The 26,238-nt window shown below is 40.8% G+C and overlaps 1 protein-coding gene across 6 annotated transcripts in view; it reads left to right on the forward strand.

The window, feature by feature from the left end:
- Positions 1-18,575, forward strand: part of sipa1 (signal-induced proliferation-associated 1) — a 78,586-nt gene extending 60,011 nt beyond the window's left edge. For 4 of the 6 annotated variants that reach the window (XM_057820490.1, XM_057820489.1, XM_057820493.1 and 1 more), the window contains 2 exons: positions 3,381-3,459; positions 10,454-18,575. In XM_057820490.1, coding sequence (XP_057676473.1) covers positions 3,381-3,459; positions 10,454-10,597 — 223 coding nt within the window. In that variant the 3' untranslated portion in view covers positions 10,598-18,575. Of the gene's footprint in view, positions 1-3,380; positions 4,015-10,453 lie in introns of those variants that run through there. The other 2 variants (XM_057820494.1, XM_057820495.1) reach the window with 2 other exon arrangements.
- Positions 18,576-26,238: the final 7,663 nt, after the last annotated feature.

Consider the following 26,238-nt stretch of genomic DNA (forward strand, 5'->3'; position numbering starts at 1 on the left):
CTGCCCCGCCCAAATGCATGATGGGAAGTTGGGCAACCATGACTGTCAGTAGTGGCTGCAAATGATATACAGTACGTTCTGCGTTGTGTTCAATTAAGCGTGTTAAGAAAAAAAATCGTCTCTTGCTCCGCCAAAGCTTAAGCCAATAAAAGGCGCAGTGTAATTAACGCTTGTGTCCACTAGCATTTCTCTGCCTTTTCGCTCTCGATGTGCCAAAACGGCGTCATTGTAAACTGTTTGAGGTAACGGGTCATTCCGTCCATGCGTTAATTGCGTCAATATTTTAACGTGATTAATTTTAAAAATTAATTACCGCCCGTTAACGCGATAAATTTGTATTGGTAATCTTAGCCTAATACTTGGTAGCACAACCTTTAGACAAAATAACTGTGAACAACCGCTTCCGATATCCATCAGTGAGTTTCTAACAATGCTCTGCTGGAATTTTAGACCATTAGTCTTTGGCCAACTGCTCCAGGTCTCTGAGATTTGAAAGGTGCCTTCACCAAACTGCCATTTTCAGATCTCTCCACAAGTGTTCTATGGGATTCAGGTCTGGACTCATTGCTGGCCACTTTAGAAGTCTCCAGTGCTTTCTCTCAAACCATTTTCTAGTGCTTTTTGAAGTGTGCTTTGGGTCATTGTCACACTGGAAGACCAATGACCTCTGAGGGAGACCCAGCTTTCTCACACTGGGCCCTACATTATGCTGCAAAATTTGTTGGTAGTCTTCAGACTTCATAATGCCATGCACACGGTCAAGCAGTCCAGTGCCACAAGTAGCAAAGCAACCCCAAAACATCAGGGAACCTCCGCCATGTTTGACTGTGCGGACCGTGTTCTTTTCTTTGAAGGCCTCGTTTTTGCCCTGTAAACTCTATGTTGATGCATTTTTCCAAAAAGCTCTACTTCTGTCTCATCTGACCAGAAAAAATTCTTCCAAAGTGTTTTTGGCTTTCTCAGGAAAATTTTGGCAAACTCCAGCCTGGCTTTTTTATATGTCTCTGGGTCAGAAATGGGTCTTCCTGGGTATCCTACCATAGAGTCCCTTTTCATTCAGACGCCGACGGCTAGTACGGGTTGACACTGTTGTACCCTCGGACTGCAGGACAGCTTGAACTTGTTTGGATGCTAGTCGAGGTTCTTTATCCACAGTCCACACAATCTCTTGTTTAAATCTCTTGTCAATTTTTCTTTTCCGTCCACATCTAAGGAGGTTAGCCATATGCCATGGGCTTTACACTTATAGATGACACTGCGCACGGTAGAACATTCAGGTCTTTGGAAATGGACTTGTAGCCTTGAGATTGCCCATGCTTCCTCACAATTTTGCTTCTCAAGTCCTCAGACAGTTCTTTGGTCTTCTTTCTTTTCTCCATGCTCAACGTGGTACACACAAGGACACAGGACAGAGGTTGAGTCAACTTTAATCCATTTTAACTGGCTGCAAGTGTGATTTAGTTATTGCCGCCACCTCTTATGTGCCACAGGTAAGTAACAGGTGCTGTTAATTTCACAAATTAGAGAAACATCACATGATTTTTCAAAGGGTGCCAATAGTTTTGTCTGGCCCATTTTTGGAGTTTTGTGTAAAATGATAATGATTTAGCAGCCATCCAGCAGTGTATTTCTATATACTAGTCCTTCCAAAAAAATTAGCATATTGTGACAAAGTTAATTGTTTTCTGTAATATACTGATAAACATTAGACTTTCATATATTTTAGATTCATTATACACAACTGAAATAGTTCAAGCCTTTTATTGTTTTAATATTGATGATTTTGGCAAAAAAGTCAAGAAAAAAAACAAAAATCACTATCTCAAAAAATTAGCATATTTCATCCGACCAATACAAAAAAGTGTTTTTAAATACAAAAAAAGTCAACCTTCAATTAATTATATCAGCTATGCACTCAAAACTTGGTCGGGAATCCTTTTGCAGAAATGACTGCTTCAATGCGGCGTGGCATGGAGGCAATCAGCCAGTGGCACTGGTGAGGTGTTATGGAGGCCCAGGATGCTTCGATAGCGGCCTTAAGCTCATCCACAGTGTTGGGTACAGTGTCTCTCAATTTCCTCTTCACAATATCCCACAGATTCTCTATGGGGTTCAGGTCAGGAGAGTTGGCAGGCCAATTGAGCACAGTAATGCCTTGGTCAGTAAACCATTTACCAGTGGTTTTGGCACTGTGAGCAGGTGCCAGGTCGTTCTGAAAAATGGAAATCTTTATCTCCATAAAGCTTTTCAGCAGAGGGAAGCATGAAGTGCTCAAAAATCTCCTGATAGCTGCTGCATTGACCCTGCCCTTGATAAAACACAGTAGACCAACACCAGCAGCTGACATGGCACCCCAGACCATCACTGACTGTGGGTACTTGACACTGGACTTCAGGCATTTTGGCATTTCCTTCTCCCCAGTCTTCCTCCAAACTCTGGCACCTTGATTTCCGAATTACATGCAAAATTTGCTTTCATCTGAAAAAAAGTACTAAGTAGCCCAGGTCAAGCGCTTCTGCCGCTGTTTAAGGTTCAAAAGTGGCTTGACCTGAGGAATGCGGCACCTGTAGCCCATTTCCAGCACACGCCTGTGCACGGTGGCTCTGGATGTTTCTACTCCAGACTCAGTCCACTGTTTCTGCAGGTCCCCCAATGTCTGGAATTGGCCCTTCTCCACAATCTTTCTCAGGGTGCGGTCACCTCTTCTGGTTCTGCAGCGTTTCCTGCCACACTTTTTCCTTCCCACTGAGGGGCCTTGATACAGCACTCTGGGAACAGCCTATTCGCTCAGAAATTTCTTTCTGTGTCTTAGCCTCTTGCTTGAGGGTGTCAGTGATGGCCTTCTGGACAGCAGTCAGGTTGGCAGTCTTGCCCATGATTGGGGTTTTGAGTAATGAACCAGGCTGGGAGTTTTTAAAAGCCTCAAGCATCTTTCACTGGGGTTTTGAGTTAATTCGTTGATTCAGATGATTAGGTTAGTAGCTTCTTTAGAGTACCTTTTCATGATGTGCTAATTTTTTTAGATTTTTGGTTTTTCGCGACTTTTTTGCCAAAATCATCAATATTAAAACATTAAAAGCCTTGAACTACTTCAGTTGTGCGTGATGAATCTAAAATATATGAAAGTCTAATGTTTATCACTACATTACAGAAAATAATGAACTTATTTCATCATTGAACTTACTTAACACAATATGCAAATTTTTTTAGAAGGACCAGTAGTAGAGCAGTGTTTTTCAACCCGTGTGCCGTAAGAGATCGTCAGGTGTTCTGCGAGAAGTTATCCAATATCGATTTTTTTTTTTCCGCCAGTCTGAACAAGGCCTAAGAGCCATCCATGACTTTTTCCCCCCTGATGTTTCACTTTTTGTCTGCTACAGTGACTCTCCAGGCCACCTGGAGGAGAAGGTGTCACAGTTGGAGGCCATGCTGAAGAAACTGCAGGATGACCTGCAAAAGGTGCTTTGATTATTATCTTGACTGTAGTGTATTAGTATTTCTGCTGAATTGCACAGGAGAGTCAGCAGGTAGGAAGAAATATTTTGAAGTTTTTGGGCTTCGGGCAGTTGATTTTGCATCTTGTTTGACTGTTGAAGTACTCCCAGCCAATGCAGCATAGTTTACTATCAAAACGACCGACACAGCACAGATGTTCAATAGAAAACTGTTCTAGTACTGTAAAAATGTTCTAAGCTTTGGTGAATCTGCTGCCACTCCTGTTGTAATTTAAATACCACTGAAATCTGTAATTGGTATTTTATTTTTACATTTGGTCAAACCTAGTCCAGTTTATGTTCATGTAGAAAACTGTGTGTTGAGCCAGAATATTTACTATGGACTCATTTCTTTCAGCAAACTGCTGCTTGACGAAAATACTTTGAACACAAAGCTGCCTTGCGTTGAGAATTGTCCATTCTGTACAGAATGTGTGTCTACTGTTTGTGTGTCTGTACAAAATTTGATTTTGCCCTATTATTTATATGGAAAGTTATTTATAAAAGTTTTTGACTGGGACCGCAAATGTGATTTTTTTCCGTTTTGGCTCTTTTTACGGGTGATTTTCTATTCCATTGATTAAAAGAGTGGTTCATTGAAGAATTTGACCAGAAATGTTGATGGTGTTATTGACAGCAAAGTTAATATTTTAATGTTCATCGATTGATAAAAGGAATAAATTGAGTTTTCGCTCAACCCTGAGTCATACAGAATAATTTGTAATAAGTTATGTGGTTATGGGAAGAACACTAACTAGACTAGATATACAAAGTACAAGTACCTGGCACATTGAGCATACACAAGCACACACAGATGTGCAACCACTGCTTTTTTTTCTTTTTTTTTTTTTTTTTAGATTGTTATCAAAGATGTCTGCTATAGTGATATTTAGCTTAACAAGGGAACCAGAGTATTTACTTAGCGCTCTTTTGTATTGGCGTTGTTTGCATTGTTTGCTATTAGATCATATAGTGGGATAACAGTGTACACTACAAAAACACACCTTGTTTTCAATGTAAATCTACTAGAAATAAGTGAAATTATCTGCCAGTGCTTCAAGTAAATTTTACTCAGATTTCTTGAAATAAGAAAAATAGCTGGCTGACAAAACAGTAAGTTAGTAAGTAACTTATTTTAAACAATAAATTAGTATATTTAATCTTAAAATAAAGCTTTGAAATGTCAAATGTTCTTAATTCAAGAATAGATATTGTTCAAAACATTAATTGAATTCAAATGTTTCTTGATTTAGGTGAAAAATTGCCATCTTCTAACAAGGTTTAATGAGGCTCCACTCTTTACCTGTATAAATGGCACCTGTTTTAAGTCATTATCGGTATAAAAGACACCTGTCCACAATCTCAGTCAGTCACACTCCAAACTCCTCTATGGCCAAGACCAAAGAGCTGTAGAAGGACACCAGAGACAAAATTGTAGACCTGCACCAGGCTGGGAAAACTGAATCTGCAATTGGTAAAACGCTTGGTGTAAAGAAATCAAATGTGGGAGCAATTATTAGAAAATGGAAGACATACAAGACCACTGATAATCTCCCTCGATCTGGGGCTCCATGCAAGGTCTCACCCCGTGGCGTCAAAATGATAACAAGAACGGTGAGCAAAAATCCCAGAACCACACGGGGGGACCTAGTGAATGACCTACAGAGAGCTGGGACCACAGTAACAAAGGCTGCTATCAGTAACACAATGCGCCGCCAGGGACTCAAATCCTGCACTGCCAGATGTGTCCCCCCTGCTGAAGCCAGTACATGTCCAGGCCCGTCCGCGGTTCGCTACAGAGCATTTGGATGATCCAGAAGAGGACTGGGAGAATGTGTTATGGTCAGATGAAACCAAAACAGAACTTTTTGGTAGAAACACAGGTTCTCGTGTTTGGAGGAGAAAGAATACTGAATTGCATCCGAAGAAGACCATACCCACTGTGAAGCATGGGGCTGGAAACATCATGCTTTGGGGCTGTTTTTCTGTAATGGGACCAGGACGACTGATCTGTGTAAAGGAAAGAATGAATGGGGCCATGTAGTGAGAGATTTTGAGTGAAAATCTCCTTCCATCAGCAAGGGCATTGAAGATGAGACGTGGCTGGGTCTTTCAGCATGACAGTGATCCCAAACACATTGCCAGGGCAACAAAGGAGTTGCTTCGTAAGAAGCATTTCAAGGTCCTGGAGTGGCCTAGCCAGTCTCCAGATCTCAACCCCATAGAAAATCTGTGGAGGAAGTTGAAAGTCCGTGTTGCCCAACGAAAGCCTCAAAACATCACTGTTCTAGAGGAGATCTGCATGGAGGAATGGGCCAAAATACCAGCAACAGTGTTTGAAAAGCATGTGAAGAATTACCGAAAACTTTTGGCTTCTGTTATTGCCAACAAAGGGTACATAACAAAGTATTGACCAAATACTTATTTTCCACCATGATTTGCAAATAAATTTCTTAAAAATCAAACAATGTGAATTTCTGTTTTTTTTTTGCTCCTCCGGCGGGATTCCAAGGCGTTCCCAAGCCAGCCGAGCGACATAGCCTCTCCAGCGTGTCCTGGGTCGACCCCGGGGCCTCCCGCCGGTGGGACATGCCCGGAACACCTCTCCAGGGGGGCGTCCAGGAGGCATATGAACCAGATGCCCGAGCCACCTCAACTGGCTCCTCTCAACACGGAGGAGTAGCGGCTCGACACCAAGCCCCTCCCGGATGACCAGGCTTCTCTCCCTATCTCTAAGGGAGAGCCCGGACAACCTGTGGAGGAAACTCATTTCGGCCGCTTGTATCCGAGATCTTGTTCTTTCGGTCACGACCCACAGTTCATGACCATGGGTGAGGGTAGGAACGTAGATCGACCGGTAAATCGAGAGCTTCGCCTTATGGCTCAGCTCCTACTTCACCACAACGGACCGGTGCAGAGTCCACATCACTGCAGACGCTGCACCAATCTGCCTGTCAATCTCCCGCTCCCTCCTACCCTCACTCGTGAACAAGACCCCAAGATACTTGAACTCCTCCACTTGAGGCAGGATCTCATCCCCGACCCGGAGAGGGCATGCCACCCTTTTCCGGCTGAGGACCATGGTCTCGGATTTGGAGATGCTGATCTTCATCCCAACCGCTTCACACTTGGCTGCGAACCGCCCGAGTGAGAGTTGGAGGTCACGGCTTGATGAAGCCAACAGCACCACATCATCTGCAAAAAGCAGAGATGCAATGCTGAGGCCACCAAACCGGACACCCTCAACGCTTTGGCTGCGCCTAGAAATTCTGTCCATAAAAATTATGAACAGAATCTGTAACAAAGGGCAGCCTTGGGGGAGTCCAATCCTCACTGGGAACGAATTCGACTTACTGCCAGCAATGTGGACCAGACTCTGACACCGGTCGTACAGGGACCGAACAGCCCTTACCAAGGGGATCGGTACCCCATACTCCCGGAACACCGTCCACAGGACTCCCCTAGGCACACGGTCGAACGCCTTCTCCAAATCCACAAAACACATGTAGACTGGTAGGGCGAACTCCCATGCACCCTCGAGGACCCTGCCGAGGGTGTAGAGCTGGTCCACTGTTCCACGGCCGGGACGAAAACCATACTGCTCCTCCCGAATCCGAGATTCGACTTCCCAACGGACCCTCCTCTCCAGCACCCCTGAAGAGACTTTACTGGGGAGGCTGAGGAGTGTGATCCCTCTATAATTGGAACACACCCTCCGGTCCCCCTTTTTAAAAAGGGGGACCACCACCCCAATCCAGAGGCACTGTCCCCAATGTCCACGCGATGTTGTAGAGGCGTGTCAGCCATGACAGCCACACAACATCCAGAGCCTTTAGCAACTCCGGGCGGATCTCATCGACCCCCGGGGCCTTGCCACCGAGGAGCTTTCCAACAACCTCAGTGACTTCAACCCCAGAGATTGGAGAGCCCACCTCGGAGTCCCCAGACTCTGCTCCATCCAAGGGAGGCGTGTCGGTGGAATTGAGGAGGTCTTCGAAGTATTCTCCCCACCGAGGTCAGCAGTACCCCATGTTCACTATACACAGTGTTAATGGTGCACTGCTTTCCTCTCCTCAGACGCCGGATGGTGGACCAGAATTTCCTCGAAGCCGTCCGGAAGTCGTTTTCCATGACCTCGCCAAACTCCTCCCATGTCCAAGTTTTTGCCTTGGCGACCGCCGAAGCTACAGTCCGCTTGGCCAGCCGGTACCTGTCAGCTGCCTCCGGAGTCCCACAGGCCAAAAAGGCCTGGTAGGCCTCCTTCTTCAGCTTGACGGCATCCCTTACCTCTGGTGTCCACCAGCGGGTTCGGGGATTGCCGCCACGACAGGCACCAACTACCTTACGGCCACAGCTCCGATTGGCCGCCTCAACAATGGAGGTGCGGAACATGGACCACTCGGACTCAATGTCCCCCACCTCCCTCGGGACAAGGGAGAAGTTCTGCCGGAGGTGGGTGTTAAAGCTCTTTCTGACAGGGGATTCTGCCAGACGTTCCCAGCAGACCCTCAGAATACGTTTGGGCCTGCCAGGTCTGGCCAGCAACTTCCCCCGCCAACGGAGCCAACACACCACCAGGTGGTGATCAGTTGACAGCTCCGCCCCTCTCTTCACCCGAGTGTCCAAAACATGTGGCCGGAAGTCCGATGACACGATTACAAAGTCGATCATTGAACTGCGGCCTAGGGTGTCCTGGTGCCAAGTGCACATATGGATACCTCTATGTTTGAACATGGTGTTTGTTATGGACAAACCGTGACGGGCACAGAAGTCCAATAACAGAACACCGCTCGGGTTCTAATCGGGGGGCCGTTCCTCCCAATCACACCCCTCCAGGTCTCTCTGTCATTGCCCACGTGAGCGTTGAAGTCCCCCAGTAGAACGAGGTAGTCCCCAGAGGGGGCGCTCTCCAGCACACCCTCCAAGAACTCCAAAAAGGGTGGGTATTCTGAGCTGCTGTTCGATGCATAAGCGCAAACAACAGTCAGAACCCGTCCCCTCACCCGAAGGGAGGCTACCTTCTCGTCTACCGAGGTAAACCCCAACGTACAGGCGCCAAGCTGGGGAGCAATAAGTATGCCCACTAGAAGTGTGCGAAATTTCCGATTCTTAGATTATTCGTGATTCGGCCGTGAAAGATTCGAGAACGATTCACAAACATCCAAATTCCGATTATTGAATAATGTCAAGTAAAGCGGAAGAAAAACATACTCAGCGCGCCGCATGGTCTTTGGCACGCAATGAGGAACGGAGCGAGAGTAGCTAAACATCATGCTTGTCATTACCCGGCCCCTCGGGTAATGACAATGCTCAACTCACGGCTTTAGCTCAACTCATGCCGCGAGGTAAAAAAAACAACAACATACCTGACTGCTGCCGACAGCTGCTACAAACTACGTCCACGTAATGGTACGGTAGATATCATATTTATATCGGACTAGATGCAAAATAACAGACTCGGTGGCGTTAGCAGCACATGTACAAAAAGCTAGATGCGGGCGTTAGCAGCACATGTACAAAAAGCTAGATGCGGGCGTTAGTAAACAGCTGCCATCTTAAAGCAGTAGACTTCCCTGCAAGGCTGTTGTAGCGAACCTTCCAAGCGAACCTAATTAACTTTTTATCTAATATACTCCTAAATCGGCAAAATATTGACTTGAATCTATCTTTAAATAGTTGTAAAACTTTGACATGTCGAAAGTAGACAGGAGGGTAATTATGGAATAACGGGAGCAATTTTAACAACTTTAACGGTTGAATCACAACATTAAATTTATTGTGTGTAGTATAAGGCTGCTGATACAGAATGGGGATTTGAGTATATTATTTATTGTTTTTAACAGCTAACTTGATACTGAAATTTTTAAAAAGCCTGCAAGGCTTTTTAAAAAAAAAATTAATACAGTTTTTGTAACTAATGTACAAAACATTAAAAGCAGCTAATAGCGGGTGGGTCATCAATAATCGATTTATAATCGAATCGTATCCTCTGAATCGTAATCGTAATCAAATCGTTAGGTGCCCAAAGATTCCCACCTCTAATGCCAACACCTGCTCGGCGCCTCTCACCGTGGGCAACTCCAGAGTGGAAGAGAGTCCAACCCCTCTCGAGAGGATTGGTACCAGAATCCAAGCTGTGTGTGGAGGAGAGTTCGACTATATCTAGTCGGAACTTCTCTGCCTCACACACCAGCTCGGGCTCCTTCCCTGACAGAGAGGTGACATTCCATGTCCCAAGAGTTAGCTTCTGCAGCTGGGGGTTTGACCGCCAAGGCCCCTGCCTTTGGCTGCCGCCCAACTCCCTACGCACCCGACCCCGATCCCACAGGTGGTGAATACTTCCCATGGGAAGGGGAACCAACGTTGCCTTTTCGGGCTGTGCCCGGCCGGGCCCCATGGGGACAGGCCCGGCCACCAGACGCTTGCCTTCGAGCCCCACCTCCAGGCCTGGCTCCAGAGGGGGGCCCCGGTAACCCGGGTCCGGGCAAGGGAAACTTGAGTTCATTTGTTTTACTCATCATAGGGGTCCTTTTGAGCCATGCTTTGTCTGGCCCCTCACCTAGGACCTGTTTGCCATGGGTGACCCTGCCAGTGGCTTAAAGCCCCAGACAACATAGCTCCTAGGATCATTGGGACACGCAAACCCCTCCACCACGATAAGGTGATGGCTCACGGAGGGGGTAAATACAACTTGAGTAGCAAAAAAAAAATCTATTATAAGTCAGCCCTATTATACAAATACTGTAGCTATACTGAATGTGCTTATCCTTCTCAGCACTGTTTTGAGTTGAACATAGTGATGTCATTGACTGCGTGTAATTGTTCTATTTCAGTTCAACCTGTGTGTCTACCTGTGACTCTGACCTCTCCCTCCAAGCTCCCTTCCCTTTTCATCCCTGCCACACGCAGCCATCTGAGAGACGGCCTTTTGTTTTTGTTTGTGTGCCCGTGTCTTTCAGGAGAAGGAGGACAAGGCGGTGCTGCAGGCCGAGGTTCAGAGCCTGCGGCAGAACAACCAACGGCTGCAGGAAGAGTCACAGAGCACGGTGGCACGCCTCATCAAAGTCACCGAGCTCCTGTGCAACGTCAACAAGCCCTGTTAGCGCCTCCTATAAACGCTTCTCCGGTAACAACAACAACCTGCCTGCTGGCGAAGGTGTATGCAAATAGACTCCTAAAACGTAAAGACATTCCATTACAAGTGTGTAATTCGGTCAGCCATGCCAGATTGATCCTCTTTGAGGTGTGAGCGTGGCATGTGTGTGCATCTCTTACTGTACTTTGCTTCAAAAACTTGACAAGCTGGACTAATCAGCACTTCCATTTTAAGTTACGACCGAGTTTGCATGTTTATCTGAGAACTGACCAAAAGTTCCTGTGCATATATAGAATCACACGCACGTGGGAATGTGAAGAGTAGCATTACATTCTAGTTCAGATGGTCTTAAAAGACACTTTTAAAAAAATGCAAGTAAAAAGAGGTTAATTCTAAACCTCTTTAGGTTGCGTAGGATGCCAAGCTCCTGCTTCTCAGTCGTATTTTACTCATGTTATAGGAAGAGATGTTCTTAAGAATCTCTTCATTAGGTGGAAAATAAGGAAGCCTGCACTCAAGAGAAAAACGAGTTGTGTGAAGACACACAATAGCAGGAAAAAACGGCTTCCTTCCACAGCTTGTTTTCCTCTAACCTCAAAATATTGTAGCAGCCATACTGTAAAAGTCATCGTCCTGCTGGCCTCAATACACCAAATGGCAGCTTTTCTAGCTTTAGGTGTCAATAAAATATCTTCTAGCGCAAAACACAATATCGAACTACCGTATTTCTCGGACTATAAGTCGCATCAGCCAAAGAAAGCATGATAAAAAGGGAAAAAAATGTACATAAGTCGAACTGGAGTATGTCACATTTCTGAGGGCGGATTTTTAAGAAATTATCAGAACACAAGATACATTTTACGTTAAAGTAGTACCGTATTGGCCCGAATAGAAGACTGCCCTGATTAAAAGACGACCCCCTCTTTTTCAAGACTCAAGCTTGAAAAAAGACTTTTTGAACACCAAATTGATTTTTATACAGAAAATAACGACAGTACATCCGAAACAAATGATTATAGAAATATATTTGAGAGAAAAAGCATTTTATTTTGCCTCATTCAAATCTTAATATCTGAACATTTAAATATGTCAACTAAAGTGCAATCACATTCTTAAATGATTGGCTTCTGGTTTTTGAAATGTAAATAAACCAATCTATTGTGATAAAACAAAATTGCAATAACTGCATTAACCATCAAAGTAAAGTCTAACTGTAACTGTATTCTTGAAACAAATCTGAATAAGGAAAAACTGCAATAAAATAATGCAAACTGGTTAAACTAAAAAGAGTAGCTGAGCTCTGTCATGACAGAACATCGCTTCAATGATATCTGGCACCATCTAGCGTCGTGAAGGGGTATAATGTCTAGACCGCGAATATAAGACGACCCCCTCTTTTTCAGTGTTATTTCAATGCAAAAAAACACTGTCTTATATTCGGGCCAATACGGTAATTGAATTAGAGATGTCCCGATCCGATCACGTGATCAGAAATCAGGCCAATCACGCCAGTTTTCAGAGGATCGGAATTGGGTGAAAATGATTGGGTTATTACAGTTTTTCTCAATTGCTTTGGTACGTTTCTCAGATCAGAATTGAAATGGTCGAAATTTCTTGTTCAATTTGTTGTGCAGAATACTTAGTCTATCGCTCAAAATTAAATTTCTGTCAGTGCTGTCAGAATGACAAATCCTTGTTTCATTGTGTACAGACAAGACAGTCATATTGCTTAGTCATGCTCTCAATTGAACAGTTACTCTGGTGGAAGGCTCCGATGCTGAAGACGATGTAAGTTTAGATGAAAATTGCAAATTACACCTTTGAGTATGAGAGATTGATTGCAAGAGACTGGACAAGATTCAGTTTACACTAGGGCTGTCAAACGATTACAAATTTTAATCGAGTTAATCACAGCTTAAAAATTAATTAATGGTAATTAATCGCAATTCAAACCATCTCTAAAATATGCCATATTTTTCTGTAAATTGTTGGAATGGGAAGATAAGACGGATATATACATTCAACATACTGTACATAAGTACTGTATTTGTTTATTATGACAATAAATCCACAAGATGGCATTAACATGCTTTCTGTGAAAGGGATCCACGGATAGAAAGACTTGTAATTCTTAAAAGATAAATGTGAATACAAGTCATAGTAATTTTATATTAAAGCCCCTCTGTATGTTTACGTTTTAATAAAAATTTGTAAAATTTTCAATCAAAAAATAAACTAATAGCTCGCCATTGTGGGAGGTAGTGATTGAAAATACACCTCAAGGTGTCAAGGGCGAGTTTTAAATTAATTAGAGATCTAGCCAAGTTTTTCTTGTGCGTTTTGCCCCTCGACTGACGCCGTAGTTTCCGGGTTCATTGTACTTAACATTCCCCTCGACTGACACCGTAGTTTCTGGGTTCATTGTACTTTACGTTCATTTGAGTGTTGACTTCACAACGTACGAGACCTCTGATAGTTTGTATATTGTGACTAAATATTGCCATCTAGTGTATTTGTTGAGCTAAACGAAATGTTTGAATTAAGTTTGACTAAAGTCTGAGTATTATTTAGCCTAGCTATTTTGATTGGGAATGCCAGTTATGTTTGCATTGAGCGCTTTTTGTGAACATTATTTTTTTGAGAAATAGGACTATTATTTTTGTTGTGCTTTCAGTAAATGATACTGTAACGACTTAACTGTTCCGCCCAAATGTATGATTGGAAGTTGGGCACCCATGACTGTCAGTGGTGGCTGCAAATCGTATATCTTCTCTGAATTGTGTCCAATAGGGGTGTTAAGAAAAAAATCATCTGCTGCCATTCTTCCTCACGTCGCTCGCCACAATAGTTATAATTGTTGTGGAAGAGATTCCAAAGCTTATGCCAATAAGTAGCGCGGCCCCAATGAATGCTTGTGTCCAATCCACTCGCTTGTCTCTGCCTCTTAGCTCTCAATATACATAAAAGAGAAAATAAAACAAATATAGTCTGCTAGCGGCAATGCCTGAGTGGGTCGTTCCGCGCATGCGTTAAATGCGTTAAATATTTTAACGTGATTAATTAAATTAATTACCGCCCGTTAACGCGATACAATTTTTTTACAGACCATGTCACTGCAATACAGAAAGCAAAAGACAGCACTGAGTATCACAGAGAAAAAAAAAACAGGCAAGATTAGAAATGTGAACATAAGACAGTCGGCACAACTAAACTTTGAGTGCTACATCTCGGGATTTCTTTCCCCTATTCTTTCTACACATTTTCATCCACATCACAATGGATGTCTTCTCTTGCTATACAGCGTGGAAAGAATCTTCTTAAAGGCCTTATCCAGCCTCTGCAGGCATCTGCTGTGATGTCACTGCACGCTGCATTCATGGCATCCAGAAGAGTCATCTGAGTGTGAGGCTGGCGATCATACACTTGCCATCTCCATGTGAAGAAAAATTATTCTATGGGATTGAGGAATGGGGAGTACAGTGGTGGGAACTCCATTACCATTCTATTGTGGGATGCAAACCATTCCCTTATTATGTTGGAGTGGTGGAAACCCACATTGTCCCAAACTATCACAAATTTTGGCAGGTTAAAATAAGTTACGTAAAATAAATTACAAAAATGCTTAGAAATTTAGCACACACGTTTACATATTCTCACATGTTCATCCAGTTTGCATGTAAAGACTTATGCAATAAAGTCAGGACTAAGTGTTCTGGGTGGTGAGACTTTAAATAGAGACCCATGATTATCTATTTTGACCATCATGACAGATGCAACTGATAATGTTGGAAAGAGCAGAGAATTGTACAAAATCATTTGCATGGATGCACAAAAAGAATCTGCAACTTGCTCACAGAAACGAGAAAGGGCTTTTTTTATGTGCACTAGTGATTCGATGTTGCGAGGATTGTACAAGTAGTTTTGAGAATGTCATTTCTGATCTGAGAAACTTACCAAAGCCATTGAGAAAAACTGTAACTCTACAATTAAAGGCGCAAATGTGTCAATCATTGTTAAATTTGCAGTCCAGTTATAAGTGTGCTGTGGCAACTCATTGTGTACGTGAGAGGCTGTTCTCAGCAGCGTGAGTGGATTTGAGTGGACTCACTCAATGAAGCATTTAATAAATACAAGCATTTTTCTATGTTACTCTTGTTTAAAAATAATTCACATTATGAAGGTGGCACAGTGGGACAGTAACATGTTTGGAACTTTTGTTCAAAAAAAAAAAAAATCTTTTTTAAGCTTTTTTTTTTTTCGGTATCGGCTCGGGACTCGGACTTGGGTGCAAAAATATGTGATCGGGACATCCCTAAATAGCACAACAGGTGAAATTGGAATCTGTTAACGTAACATATTGACAGTTTTTCTGAGCCTCAACAATATGACATAACAGTATCGGGACAAAGTGGGGGAAAAAAGTCATATACAGTAGGGGTGTGACAATATATCGAAAAGGTGATGTATCGTGATACTTCTTATCCCTAAAGGTTATCGATATGCTCCTGCCAAGAATCGATATATTGTTTTAAAAAGGGGTCACTGTTTATGATCAAAATATTGCACTTTGTTCTGGTGTTTGAGTATAAATAAGCGCAGATTTTTTTATTTTATTTGCCCAGCAGAAAAAATGCGGGTCTGAAAAGGTTGACTGTTTTTAGAATATTTTTTATTTAAATATTGTTTATGTTTGCGTTTTTGTGCCTTCTGAAGCAAAAGAAAAAGGCACGTGGAAGCCATTGCTTCGAGTGGGCGGGTATGTTGTCTTCCGGGCTTAGGATGATGTTGTCAAGGAAGTGCATCATCGGCTGTCTCCCTGTAAAACTGCACTGCCCCCGAAGGCTTGGCATGAATACTACATCGTTTTCACAGTACAGAACTAAGATGGAACCATGTAAATGCAAACATGAAAAGTATATTCTTGAAGTGTCACCATGTAAAGGGCCCCTTAATGTGGTAGTGTAGCTTGGACATAGACTTCACTATCAGTTGACGGCACGCGGGGCCGCTCCGTAAGGGCCCTATTGTCTAAAACTTAAAATTCAAATATTTTCAAAACCAAAGCCGCTAGCAAATTAAACCAAAACAGGCACCTCCCTTAGGCATATATGAGTCTCCATGAGTAGCGGCATCAAAAACTCTGTCGTTCCCTAATGAAAAATCCCGATTATTATTTTTTATATAACAAAACTTAAAATGGCTATAAAATTCTTAGATTTTACGCTAGATGCACAAAAATCACCAAATGCAGAGATAATCACCTATATTTTCAGGATAAATAGCAATATTTGACATGTAAGTTTTTGCCCAAAATTGCGACTTAATTTTTTAAAATTTAGTGTTATTTTGACATAAGTTTTCAACAGCTAATAAATCACTCAATTTTAGCATCAGAAACTTAATACTTGAGGAAAACATGCAGAATCATCTTAATTTTGCTCAACAAAAGCAGATTTTGCTTTTTTTTTTTACATACAATCATAGGTTGAATTCCAATGTCACTATTGCCTCAGCACGTCTTGCCGGCTATTTGGCCCTCGTGAATTTTAGATTGAAATGTTACACAAAATACGTAAAAGCCGTTTTTTTTTTGTATGGATGGAGAAATGTCAAAAGTATTAGTTTGTTTGTTTTTTTTGCCAACCATAGGCAGTTGGCTGAAAATTACCTGATTATTTGAATGTAAAGTTACGCTATTGTGTATAGATACAAAATCCAACATGGCGGCCATCAAAAATCAAAGAGCATTTTAAGTTGAAAATTATTGTAAATAACTCTATAAACCCCGGAATTTCTATAGATATGAACGTAAAACAGTCTAGATTCTTGGTTAAAAGCAAAAAAAAAAAACAAACAAACTGGCAGTTATCATTCATTTTACGTAAATATTTCAAGCTAAATTTACACTAATTTTTCCATTCATTTTTTTCACATCTCAAAGTGCATACATGGTGCTATTTTAAATAATAATTACCTTGAATCCTCGATCAAATCACTCTTGAGACACTCCTACTTGTATGCACTAAAACCTCCGTCCTGTTTCCACCTAATTCCGGCGTTAGAACAGAGAGTTTATCGCAGTTTATCTGCCTGGCCCAGACCTCTACGGGAAGCTGAGGCTCAATGTCTGTAGGAGCTGTCTCGTCAACTGATAGTGAAGTCTACAGATTGGAACGAATTAGGCGATTTAAATGTAAAACATTATTCATTTTTCGATTAAAAAAAACCATGATACAAAAGCACCTCCGCTATGAATCAACTTCATATTTTGAGGTACAACAGTAAGCTTCACTTGAGTATAAGTTGCAGGCCAAACGATGTAAAAAGTGCGACTTATAGTCCAGAAAATACGGTATAATAGAATATTGTATTGAACAATGTTTCGTGACCGCCAGTTGGATTATGAGTGGTAGCAGTGAGAGGAAATTTTCCAAACTTGACGTGTGTATATTTTATTATTTTTGTGTGTGTGTGTGTGTGTTTTCTGGATTCATTCTTGCACTTTTTCGGGTCAAATCAACTCAAGGCAGAGGCACAAATTGGATTTGATTTTCTTCTCTCTATCTTACCTCACTTTTTTTGTGCCCTCTGTTGTGGGCACCTCTGACAAGGTTTGTTTAGAGACCGACCAACACCCAGGCAGCTCTTCAGAGTTCCACCTGAATCAAGACCCGTTTTTCATTTGCGTATCAAACATCCTCTCAAGACTCTCAATGCTCCTGTTTAGTGTACAAACCTTCTCTTGTAATCTTAATTTAGAGTCACTGTGAATACCAGGTACCAGCATATGAAGATAATAGTATATACAGATTAAATGATGAACCTAATGATCAGTATGTGAGGATTCTCTGTACAGTTCATGTATACAAATATCATCCGGTGGACATGCTGAAGCCTCTGAACTAAACTATCGGTATGAGAAGACCCGTTTTGCCATTTCTCGTATTGTTGTATAGATTGTAAGAGGTCGGTGAAGCATGAGAATGTGCCAAGCAACATCTAAACTTCCCCTCTGTCTGATGTGTGTGAGTGCGTGTCAAAATGTAACTTATTAATCATGCAAATGTGGATTTTATTGTAGCTGTTGAAACTTGATGGGTGGTTCTTGGAGGAAAAAATGTGAACTAGAGCAGAGAGGAAGGATGTGCTTGGTTTAAAATGTGACTTTCTTTTATCGTAGGAAGCCAGCAATGATGATATCATATCTGTAAAGCTTGCATTTGAGCTTTCAAAAGGTCTTAAAAACCATTAGGTACGCCTTAACCAGCAAGATCCTGACAGGATGGTCAAAGTGCGAGTTGTCTGACTTTGTGCCTACCTGCAAAATGTAATGTATGTTAAGCCAGTTCACCTTTCTCATGATTTTGTCCCACGGTTGCACTGACATGAGGTTTCAGTTGCAGGTGAACATCACAACATCAGATTTTTCATCTGCTATGTGAGCAAAAAAGATTGGAGCTGATGATGTGTGTTTGGCTCAGCTGGGGCTTAACAACTGGATTTGTGAGGAGGAATCAGACATCATTTCTAAACCTGAATTAAAGTGGAAAAGGGTGTTGAACGTGACGATGTGTTTCAAATGTTTTGAAAATGTCGACGTAATCAATGTTGTCACAGATTACTTGAAAAAGATTACTGATTACGCCTCAAAAAGTAATTTACCGTATTACTGATTACATTATTATCAAAGTAACTAAGAATCAGGTACTTTTTTACAAATTTTTCTCCCTTTGCAGCCTCAACTTAAGAATGACAACAGAAAAATGTCATCGTATGTAATTGACTTTCCAATAGTTGAATTTAAAAGGGAAGATCAAAATTTTTCACATAAGGCTTAAAGTACCAGTGACAGCATAAAACAATCTTAAAATAGCATTATTATGTGATTTAGAGTCATATTTTGAGACGATTCGACTATATACAACAATTTGTCAAAGCGCAGATGAATAGAAATTAGTCTTTCAATCTGCCTTTTACCCCCGCCTGTCATTATAGCGCTCTAGCGTCGCCAGCTGGTGGATGACGTCGGCAGGGTCACGATTTCATCTGCTTTAGAATTCAGCCCATTGAGTGGGAAATGCGACGTACAGCATCAAAATGACATGATTGTTTCAGTCTAATATTTTTACAGGATATACTTTTTATCCAAGTATTTTTCCCCAATTGCTAAATAATTGGTATGGTCACGACAAATAACAGTCTTGTGCTAAATGGAATATGAAATATTAAAAACACATTCAGTGGGACAGGGCAAAATTAATGCATCATAGTCAAAACTACTGACTTCTTCCACTCCTGAACGATATTTTATGCCACCGGAGTTAGTCTGGCTTTTGTCATTTCCCGGCTTTGGAGACAGAGCAAAGAGCGTAAACAACGGCGGGCTGGCAGTGCTTGTCGCTGGGAATGAACGCCGAAAATAGCCCATTCTCGGTGGACGAACTGGCCGACATCAGAGCGCGTAGCAGCTCATGGCCAAGCCAAGGAAAGCGCATTCTTGGCGGGCACGCAAAGAGGACCAAGCGGGGTATGCGACAAGCCACTAGTCGTCGACGAGCGGCCTCCTCGGTGGACAAGTTCAGCCACAAAATGCAAGCCACCTCCTTATTAAAATGTATGCCATGATCCCAGTATTTGACATAATACAAAACACGTAGTTCACTCACTTCCTTGTTCGTCCAATGTTCCCACAGTTGTCGGACATGTTTTGGCCATTCTCCGCAGTCAACAGAAACGTTTTGAAACCCAAAAAGGCTCACACCCGTCTCCCTGGTGCAGCAACAAAAACCTGCAGCACATTCGGCTGGCGCAATGTGAAAAATAAACGAATTAATCCGCAAAATCAGCTGAATCCGCGGTCCATCTCCATGCTATAAAGCAACGCTGTACTGTGAGATGCTGACCCGGGTGACGTCACATTCCCATTTGTCCTCAATTCAGGAAGCCACTCATTTTCATGGCTCAGGATTAAAAAAAACTGAAAATATAAATCAATCACTTGCACACATATCCAAGCAGTCCATTTCATTCCGGAGCATAAAATACCGCGTGGAATATGAAATTAACATGCTTTTTGCTGTCATAGGCACTTTAGTTGAGGTTTAATTAGTCGATGGAGTTGATTTCAACCACTATTGACTCGCGCTAGCTTAGCCACTCCGGAGCCCTGAAACTAAGAAATAACTGACAAAATGCATGGAATTTGTTGAAATTAACTCCGCCGACTAATTAAATCCCCGCTAACTCGAAGACTCAGCCTAATGTCATAAATTCTGAATTCAGGGTTAGGGTTTAGGGGTTAACAGCATATCAGTGCTAATGTAAAACAATGCAAATTGACAGCGCAATAATCAACAACACACAAATGAATTGCACAGTGCAATAAACACTGTGGGCGGGCACAGACGGGGGTGCACAATGCGGAAGTACGCCGTACACACACGTCGTCAAGTTGGCCACAAAACGTGGCGGCAGCTAAGCACTTTACACCCCATGGGACTTACAACACATCCCAAAGATGCTAAACAAACACATCACCTCACGACATAAAGGTGCAACACGAATATGATGTAAACAATGCTCGCCGATGACTACCCGGCGTTGCAACGGTAAAGCTATGAAACGGCCGCGCATTTAGGGGTCAAACCTATCGTTGGAACCCTCCAGAATGAAGGAAAAATACTCACGTTCATTCATGGATGTACACAGAACAACATTCCCTCGCACATCTCAATAGGTGGCTGCACTCGGCTCAAATGCGCACACCCCTTTCTCAGTCCCAAAACCCTCGAGACCAAAATAGGAAGTAACTATGAGCGGTTACCATGGAAACGGACACGTAGCGGACACCTTTCTAGCATTTCTATTCAAAATGCTGTTCGTACATGACTACAATATTCTTTAATATTAATGCACAGACACAAAGGAAACTAACTTTATTCACATTTCTGGTTTGAAAAAATGAACGCGTTAGATTACTCGTTCCTGAATAAAGTAATCAGATTACAGTAACGCGTTACTTTATAACTTTGGTTTTTTGCTCCCGATCCGATCCCGATCGTTTTAGTTTGAGTATCTGCCGATCCAGATATTTCTCGATCCGATTGCTTTTTTTTGCTCCCGATTCAATTCCAATCATTCCCGATAATTTTTCCCTATCATATACATTTTGGCAATGCATTAAGAAAAAAATGAATAAAACTCGGACGAATATATACATTCAATATACACTACATAAGTACTGTATTTGTTTATTATGACAATAAATCCTCAAGATGGCATTTACATTATTAACATTCTTTCTGTGAGAGGGATCCACAGATAGAAAGACTTGTGACTTTGTATATTGTGACTAAATATTGCCATCTAGTGTATTTGTTGAGCTTTCAGTAAATGATACTGAAGGCCCTGCCCAAATGCATGATGGGAAGTGGAACCATGACTATGTGTAGTGCTACCAATTGATATATCTTCTCTGCGTTGGGAAATAACATAAGGTGGTAAGAAAAAGATCAATTGCGACCTTGCTTCCCCAAATTGCTTCCCATGATATTTCTAATCGTAGGGAGAGGTATTGTAAGGCTATAGCCAATTAAAAAAGGCTCCAAAGGCTGCCAAAATTCACTCTACTCATTTTACGCTGCCTTTTATCTCTCTATATAGGTAAAACGGCGCCATTACAGACTGAGCGCGACAGTGCGTGAGTGGGTCGTGCAGCGCATGCATTAATTGTGTTAAATATTTTAACGTGATACATTTTTTGAAAAAATTAATTACCGCCGTTATCGGGATAAATTTGATAACCCTACCTTAAGCCTAAACTAAAGACTCTGGATGAGTGTAATATATTGTCTGCAACGTTAAATACAATTAGAAAACGATTTAATTAAAAAATATATATATATTAAAAAAAGGCATGGCCGATATTTTTTTGCCGATTCCGATACTTTGAAAATGACGTGATCAATCGGCATCCCGATCGATCGGGACATCTCTAGCGCACACTCCTTCCTCAGTCCCAAAACCCTCGAGACCAAAATAGGAAGTAACTATGAGCGGTTACCATGGAAACGAACACATAGCGGACACCTTTCTAGCATTTCTATTCAAAATGCTCTTCGTACATGACTACAATATTCTTCATTCTACATACATTATGAGGCAATAACAAAATATTAACACACAGACAAAAAGGAAACTAACTTTAATGACAATTCTGGTTTGGAAAAATGAACGCGCTAGATTACTCGTTACTAAGGAAAGTAATCAGATTACAGTAATGCGTCACTTTGTAACGCGTTAGTGACAACACTGGACGTAATGAAGTAGCAAACCCAAGTACTTTTAAAACTTTTAAAAGGGACACATCCTTGTGAAAATGCCATAAGTCCAAGAAATAACATTTGTGGGATGTAAACCTTTGAGGGGTGACACTTCTCTAAAGCTGCTGTCTTGTACAAACATTTAATATCTACAGACTTTCCCCCATGTAATTCTTTTTCTAAACAACAGCCCAAAAAAATGCTTTTTCCTCCCTGCACTGACACTGGGAGGACTTATGATTGTCAACAATGCGTTGGCCTATGTCTTTATTTGGGGTTGAAGCCCAGGATGGAGTCTTCACTACACACACACACAGAGCACAGGGGCTAAGAGCAGTTTGACACGGCTGTAAATCCAGAGGTGTGTTTAGACTTACCGACTTGTATATCCCATTTCACTCTACCACGAGCAGCAAATTCACTTTCTTAGCTGATGTTTTCAGTCAGGAGATGAAGGCATAATGATGCTTCCGAATATAATATTGACACCAATAATGACGTCATTCACGCTTGTTCAGAGTGAATCGTAACATTTACCACAAGGGGGCACTAGTCTTGACTGATAATACTGTCCTGTACTAGCCAACATTTTTATGATTTTCTGTGGGATGATTATTCTATTTTTTTTAAAAACTGGTTATGTATCATTTATGGTCACTTATTTCAGTATTTTAAACAGGTTGTTCATATATTTTTCACTAAATATTTGCATAGTTATATACATTTTTCTGAATAGTTGTCAACATTATTATAGTTGACTGATTTTCACATATTAGCAGTGGAGGATGAAGTACTCTTTTAGTACTTTATTATTTTTTTTACATAAGTAAAAGTACAAATACAGCGGCAAAAATACTTCAGTAAAAGTACAAGTATCTAAGAAAAACGTACAAGTAAAAGTACAAAAGTAAAAAGTAAAATTATTTTCTCCCGATGCAAAAATGTGATATATATACAGTATATGGCGGAAAACACAGACAAAACTGAAAAAGCAGTTTCTGCTCTTGCACCCCACTTTAAAATAAACTGCTGTGTTTTGAGCTAAAAGAACTTTTGTGTTTCATAGAAAAATATGTCATAGCAGATTCATGGTGCATTAAGCCCCCGAACTATTTTTAATTTGTCCGTTTTACCCTGGAAACCCCCGTTTACAGATGTCGCACAATCGTTTTGGTTTCAACCCAGCCATAAAACGAAGGTAAGTAATTATATTTATTCTTTGAAATGACTCATTTTTAGCTTTGAATCATTAATTGATATGTAATATTTTAGTTAAAAAAAAAATAAACTAAAAAATTATTCACTCGCATATTTTAAACTTTTAAACAAATTTCGTCACAATAAAAAATATGGTGTCTGTAAACAAGTCACGGATATCAACCTCAAGACTATCCCTTAATTGTATTTTTTTTTTTTTTTTTACGGTCGCATTTCCCTCAATATTTTAGATGATAAATAAATGATCCAAACAAAGAAAATTGAAAAAAAAAAAAAAATTTTAAAGGGTAGATATATGAAAAAGAAAATCTCAATCACTCCTTGATGTCTGCGGTTTCTGCATCGCGATCCTTGTTATATTACCATGTTTCACCCATAAAATCCCCCAAAAATCCGGCTGTGCCCATTCACAGCTTTGTCTTGACACTCGGTGATACATGCTACATGGAGTTTTGGATCGAAAAGGCAAGGCAAGGCAAATTTATTTATATAGCACAATTCAACACAAGGCAATTCAAAGTGCTTTACATCACATGAAGATCATAAAAATCACATTCAAGACAATCAAAATCGGAAATAAAATTATACATAAAAATCGCATTTAACAACAAATAGAATAAAAATAAATAAATAAAAATAAAACAAAACCTACTACTACTACTAATAATTGAAATCAGCAATGGAGATAAGCACAAGAGGAATATAAAGCAAGTAGATTGAAATATATAGACAGTTATGGATATGCAGTGCTAAACAAAAGCGTTTTTAGCCCTGATTTAAAAGAGCTAACAGTTTGAGCATACTTTAGACGTTCAGGTAACTTGTTCCAGAGGTGAGGAGCATAATAACTAAATGCTGCCTCACCCTGCTTGGTTCTTGTTCTTGGAACATGCAGAAGACCGGTTCCAGACGACTTTAGGGGTCTAGATGTCTCATAGGAATCTAACAAATCAAGCATGTATTTTGGTCCAAGGCCATTAAGTGTTTTGTAGACGAGCAGTAGTATTTTATAGTCTATCCTTTGACTCACTGGAAGCCAGTGAAGCGATTTCAAAACTGGTGTAATGTGGTCCAGCTTCCTTGTTTTTGTGAGGACTCTGGCTGCAGCATTCTGTACTAGCTGCAGCTTCCTGACTGATTTTTTATCAAGAACCGTCAATATACCGTTGCAATAGTCCAATCTGCTGAAAATGAATGCATGCATAAGTTTTTCCATGTCTTGTTGAGTCAGAAGCCCCTTAATGAGGTAAGTACGCAATAATATCTTGTTAAAATCATGGCGTCTTGAATTATGCTCTCGCCTCCAGTTAAGGTTTTGATGTGTAAAAAAAAATTTTTTTTCCAAAATGCCCTCCTGTTCAAAAATGTTCTTCCCCCAGAAATTTTAGATTTTAAGCTTTCCAATGATGTATCACACATGCATATCGGACAATTTTTAAATTTGGCAAAATTAGGGTTTTCAGAGAGGAACTTTAAGTCACCTGAGTGTTTTCCGCCATATATTTTATATTTTAACCCCTTCAGACCTGAGCATGCTGCTGAAGGACATGACACGTTCGCGCCTCTAAAACAATAAATACACTGAATTTAGTTGCTATTGCCACTTCCGGGAGATGATTGGAGGGAACTTTACCCATTGAAATCAAATCATGAGGTTTAGCACGCCCTCTTTGCTATTTTTGACTCTTTGAAAATGGCTGAGACAAAATGCAAATTCAAAAAGGCGAACGTGTAAAATGCATGCATGGTACGAAAAATATAATAATTACCATGAATCCTCGAACAAATCAATCCTGAGACAATCCTTCCTGTTTGTATGCGGTACAGCTTTCGTACTTTTATCCTAAATCCGGCGTTGAATGCTGCATGTGTTGCTGCGACCGACTGCGAATAACTGAAGCGGATTGTGGGATGCCTGGCACCCTGGTTGGAGGTGTTGCCCAGTGGCTGGCCGAATTGACCCGTCAATACAATTATGAAGTCTACGTGTTAACGTTAATTAAAGTGTGAGAAATGTAGTGAACTGAGTTTTACCCCCTTCCCACTAATTTCACTTTTAATTTTATTTATGTGGTCTTAAAGCAGCCCACCGGAGCTTTAATTTTTTTGTTGAGTTTAGCTTTGCTTATGGTCAAAAGCAGTAGTGTTTTACCTGAAGGACAGCTCCAGTTTTATTTATTTGTTATTCCCTCACAAAGAAGTTTTTTTTGAATTACCCGTATTGGCTCAAATATAAGACGGCCCTGATTATAAGACGACCCCCTCTTTTTCAAGACTCAAGTTTGAAAAAAGACTTTGAACATCAAATTGATTTTTATACAGAAAATAATTACAGTACATCCTAAACAAATGATTATAGCAATATATTTGAGAGAAAAAGCATGTTATTTTGCCTCATTCAGATCTTAATATCTGAACATTTAATTATGTAAACTAAAGTGCAATCACATTCGTAAATGAATGGCTTCTGGTTTTTTAAATGTAAATAAACCAATCTATTGTGATAAAACAACAAAATTGCAATAACTGCATTAACTATCAAAGTGAAGTCTAACTGTAACTGTAGTCTTGAAACAAATCTGAATAAGGAAAAACAGTCAAACTAGTAGCTGAGATCTATCATGACAGAACATCGCTTCAATGATATCTGGCGCCATCTAGCGTCGTGAATGGGGAGAGTAGCTGAGATCTGTTTTAACGGAACATCGCTTCAATGATATCTGGCGTCATCTAGCGTCGTGAATGGGTATAACTTCTAGACCGCGAATATAAAATGACCCCCTCTTTTTCAATCTTATTTCAATGCAAAAAACACAGTCTTATATTCGGGCCAATACGGTATATTTAATTTCGTTATTTAGACAATGTTGAGTGGTCTTCTGACAAATGTTTAATTTTTTGCTTTCCTGGATAGTTAGGAGATGATTAACAAGCTTGTATTTATTGTAGGGCTGTCAAACAATTAAATTTTTCAATCGAGTTAATTACAGCTTAAAAATTAATTAATCGTAATTAATCGCAATTAATCGCAATTCAAACCATCTATAAAATATGCCATATTTTTCTGTAAATTATATATATATTCTGTAAAATAAATTGTTGGAATGGA

The sequence above is a fragment of the Corythoichthys intestinalis genome, chromosome 18 (assembly GCF_030265065.1).
Source record: "Corythoichthys intestinalis isolate RoL2023-P3 chromosome 18, ASM3026506v1, whole genome shotgun sequence".
In the NCBI taxonomy this organism is placed as follows: Eukaryota; Metazoa; Chordata; class Actinopteri; order Syngnathiformes; family Syngnathidae; genus Corythoichthys; species Corythoichthys intestinalis.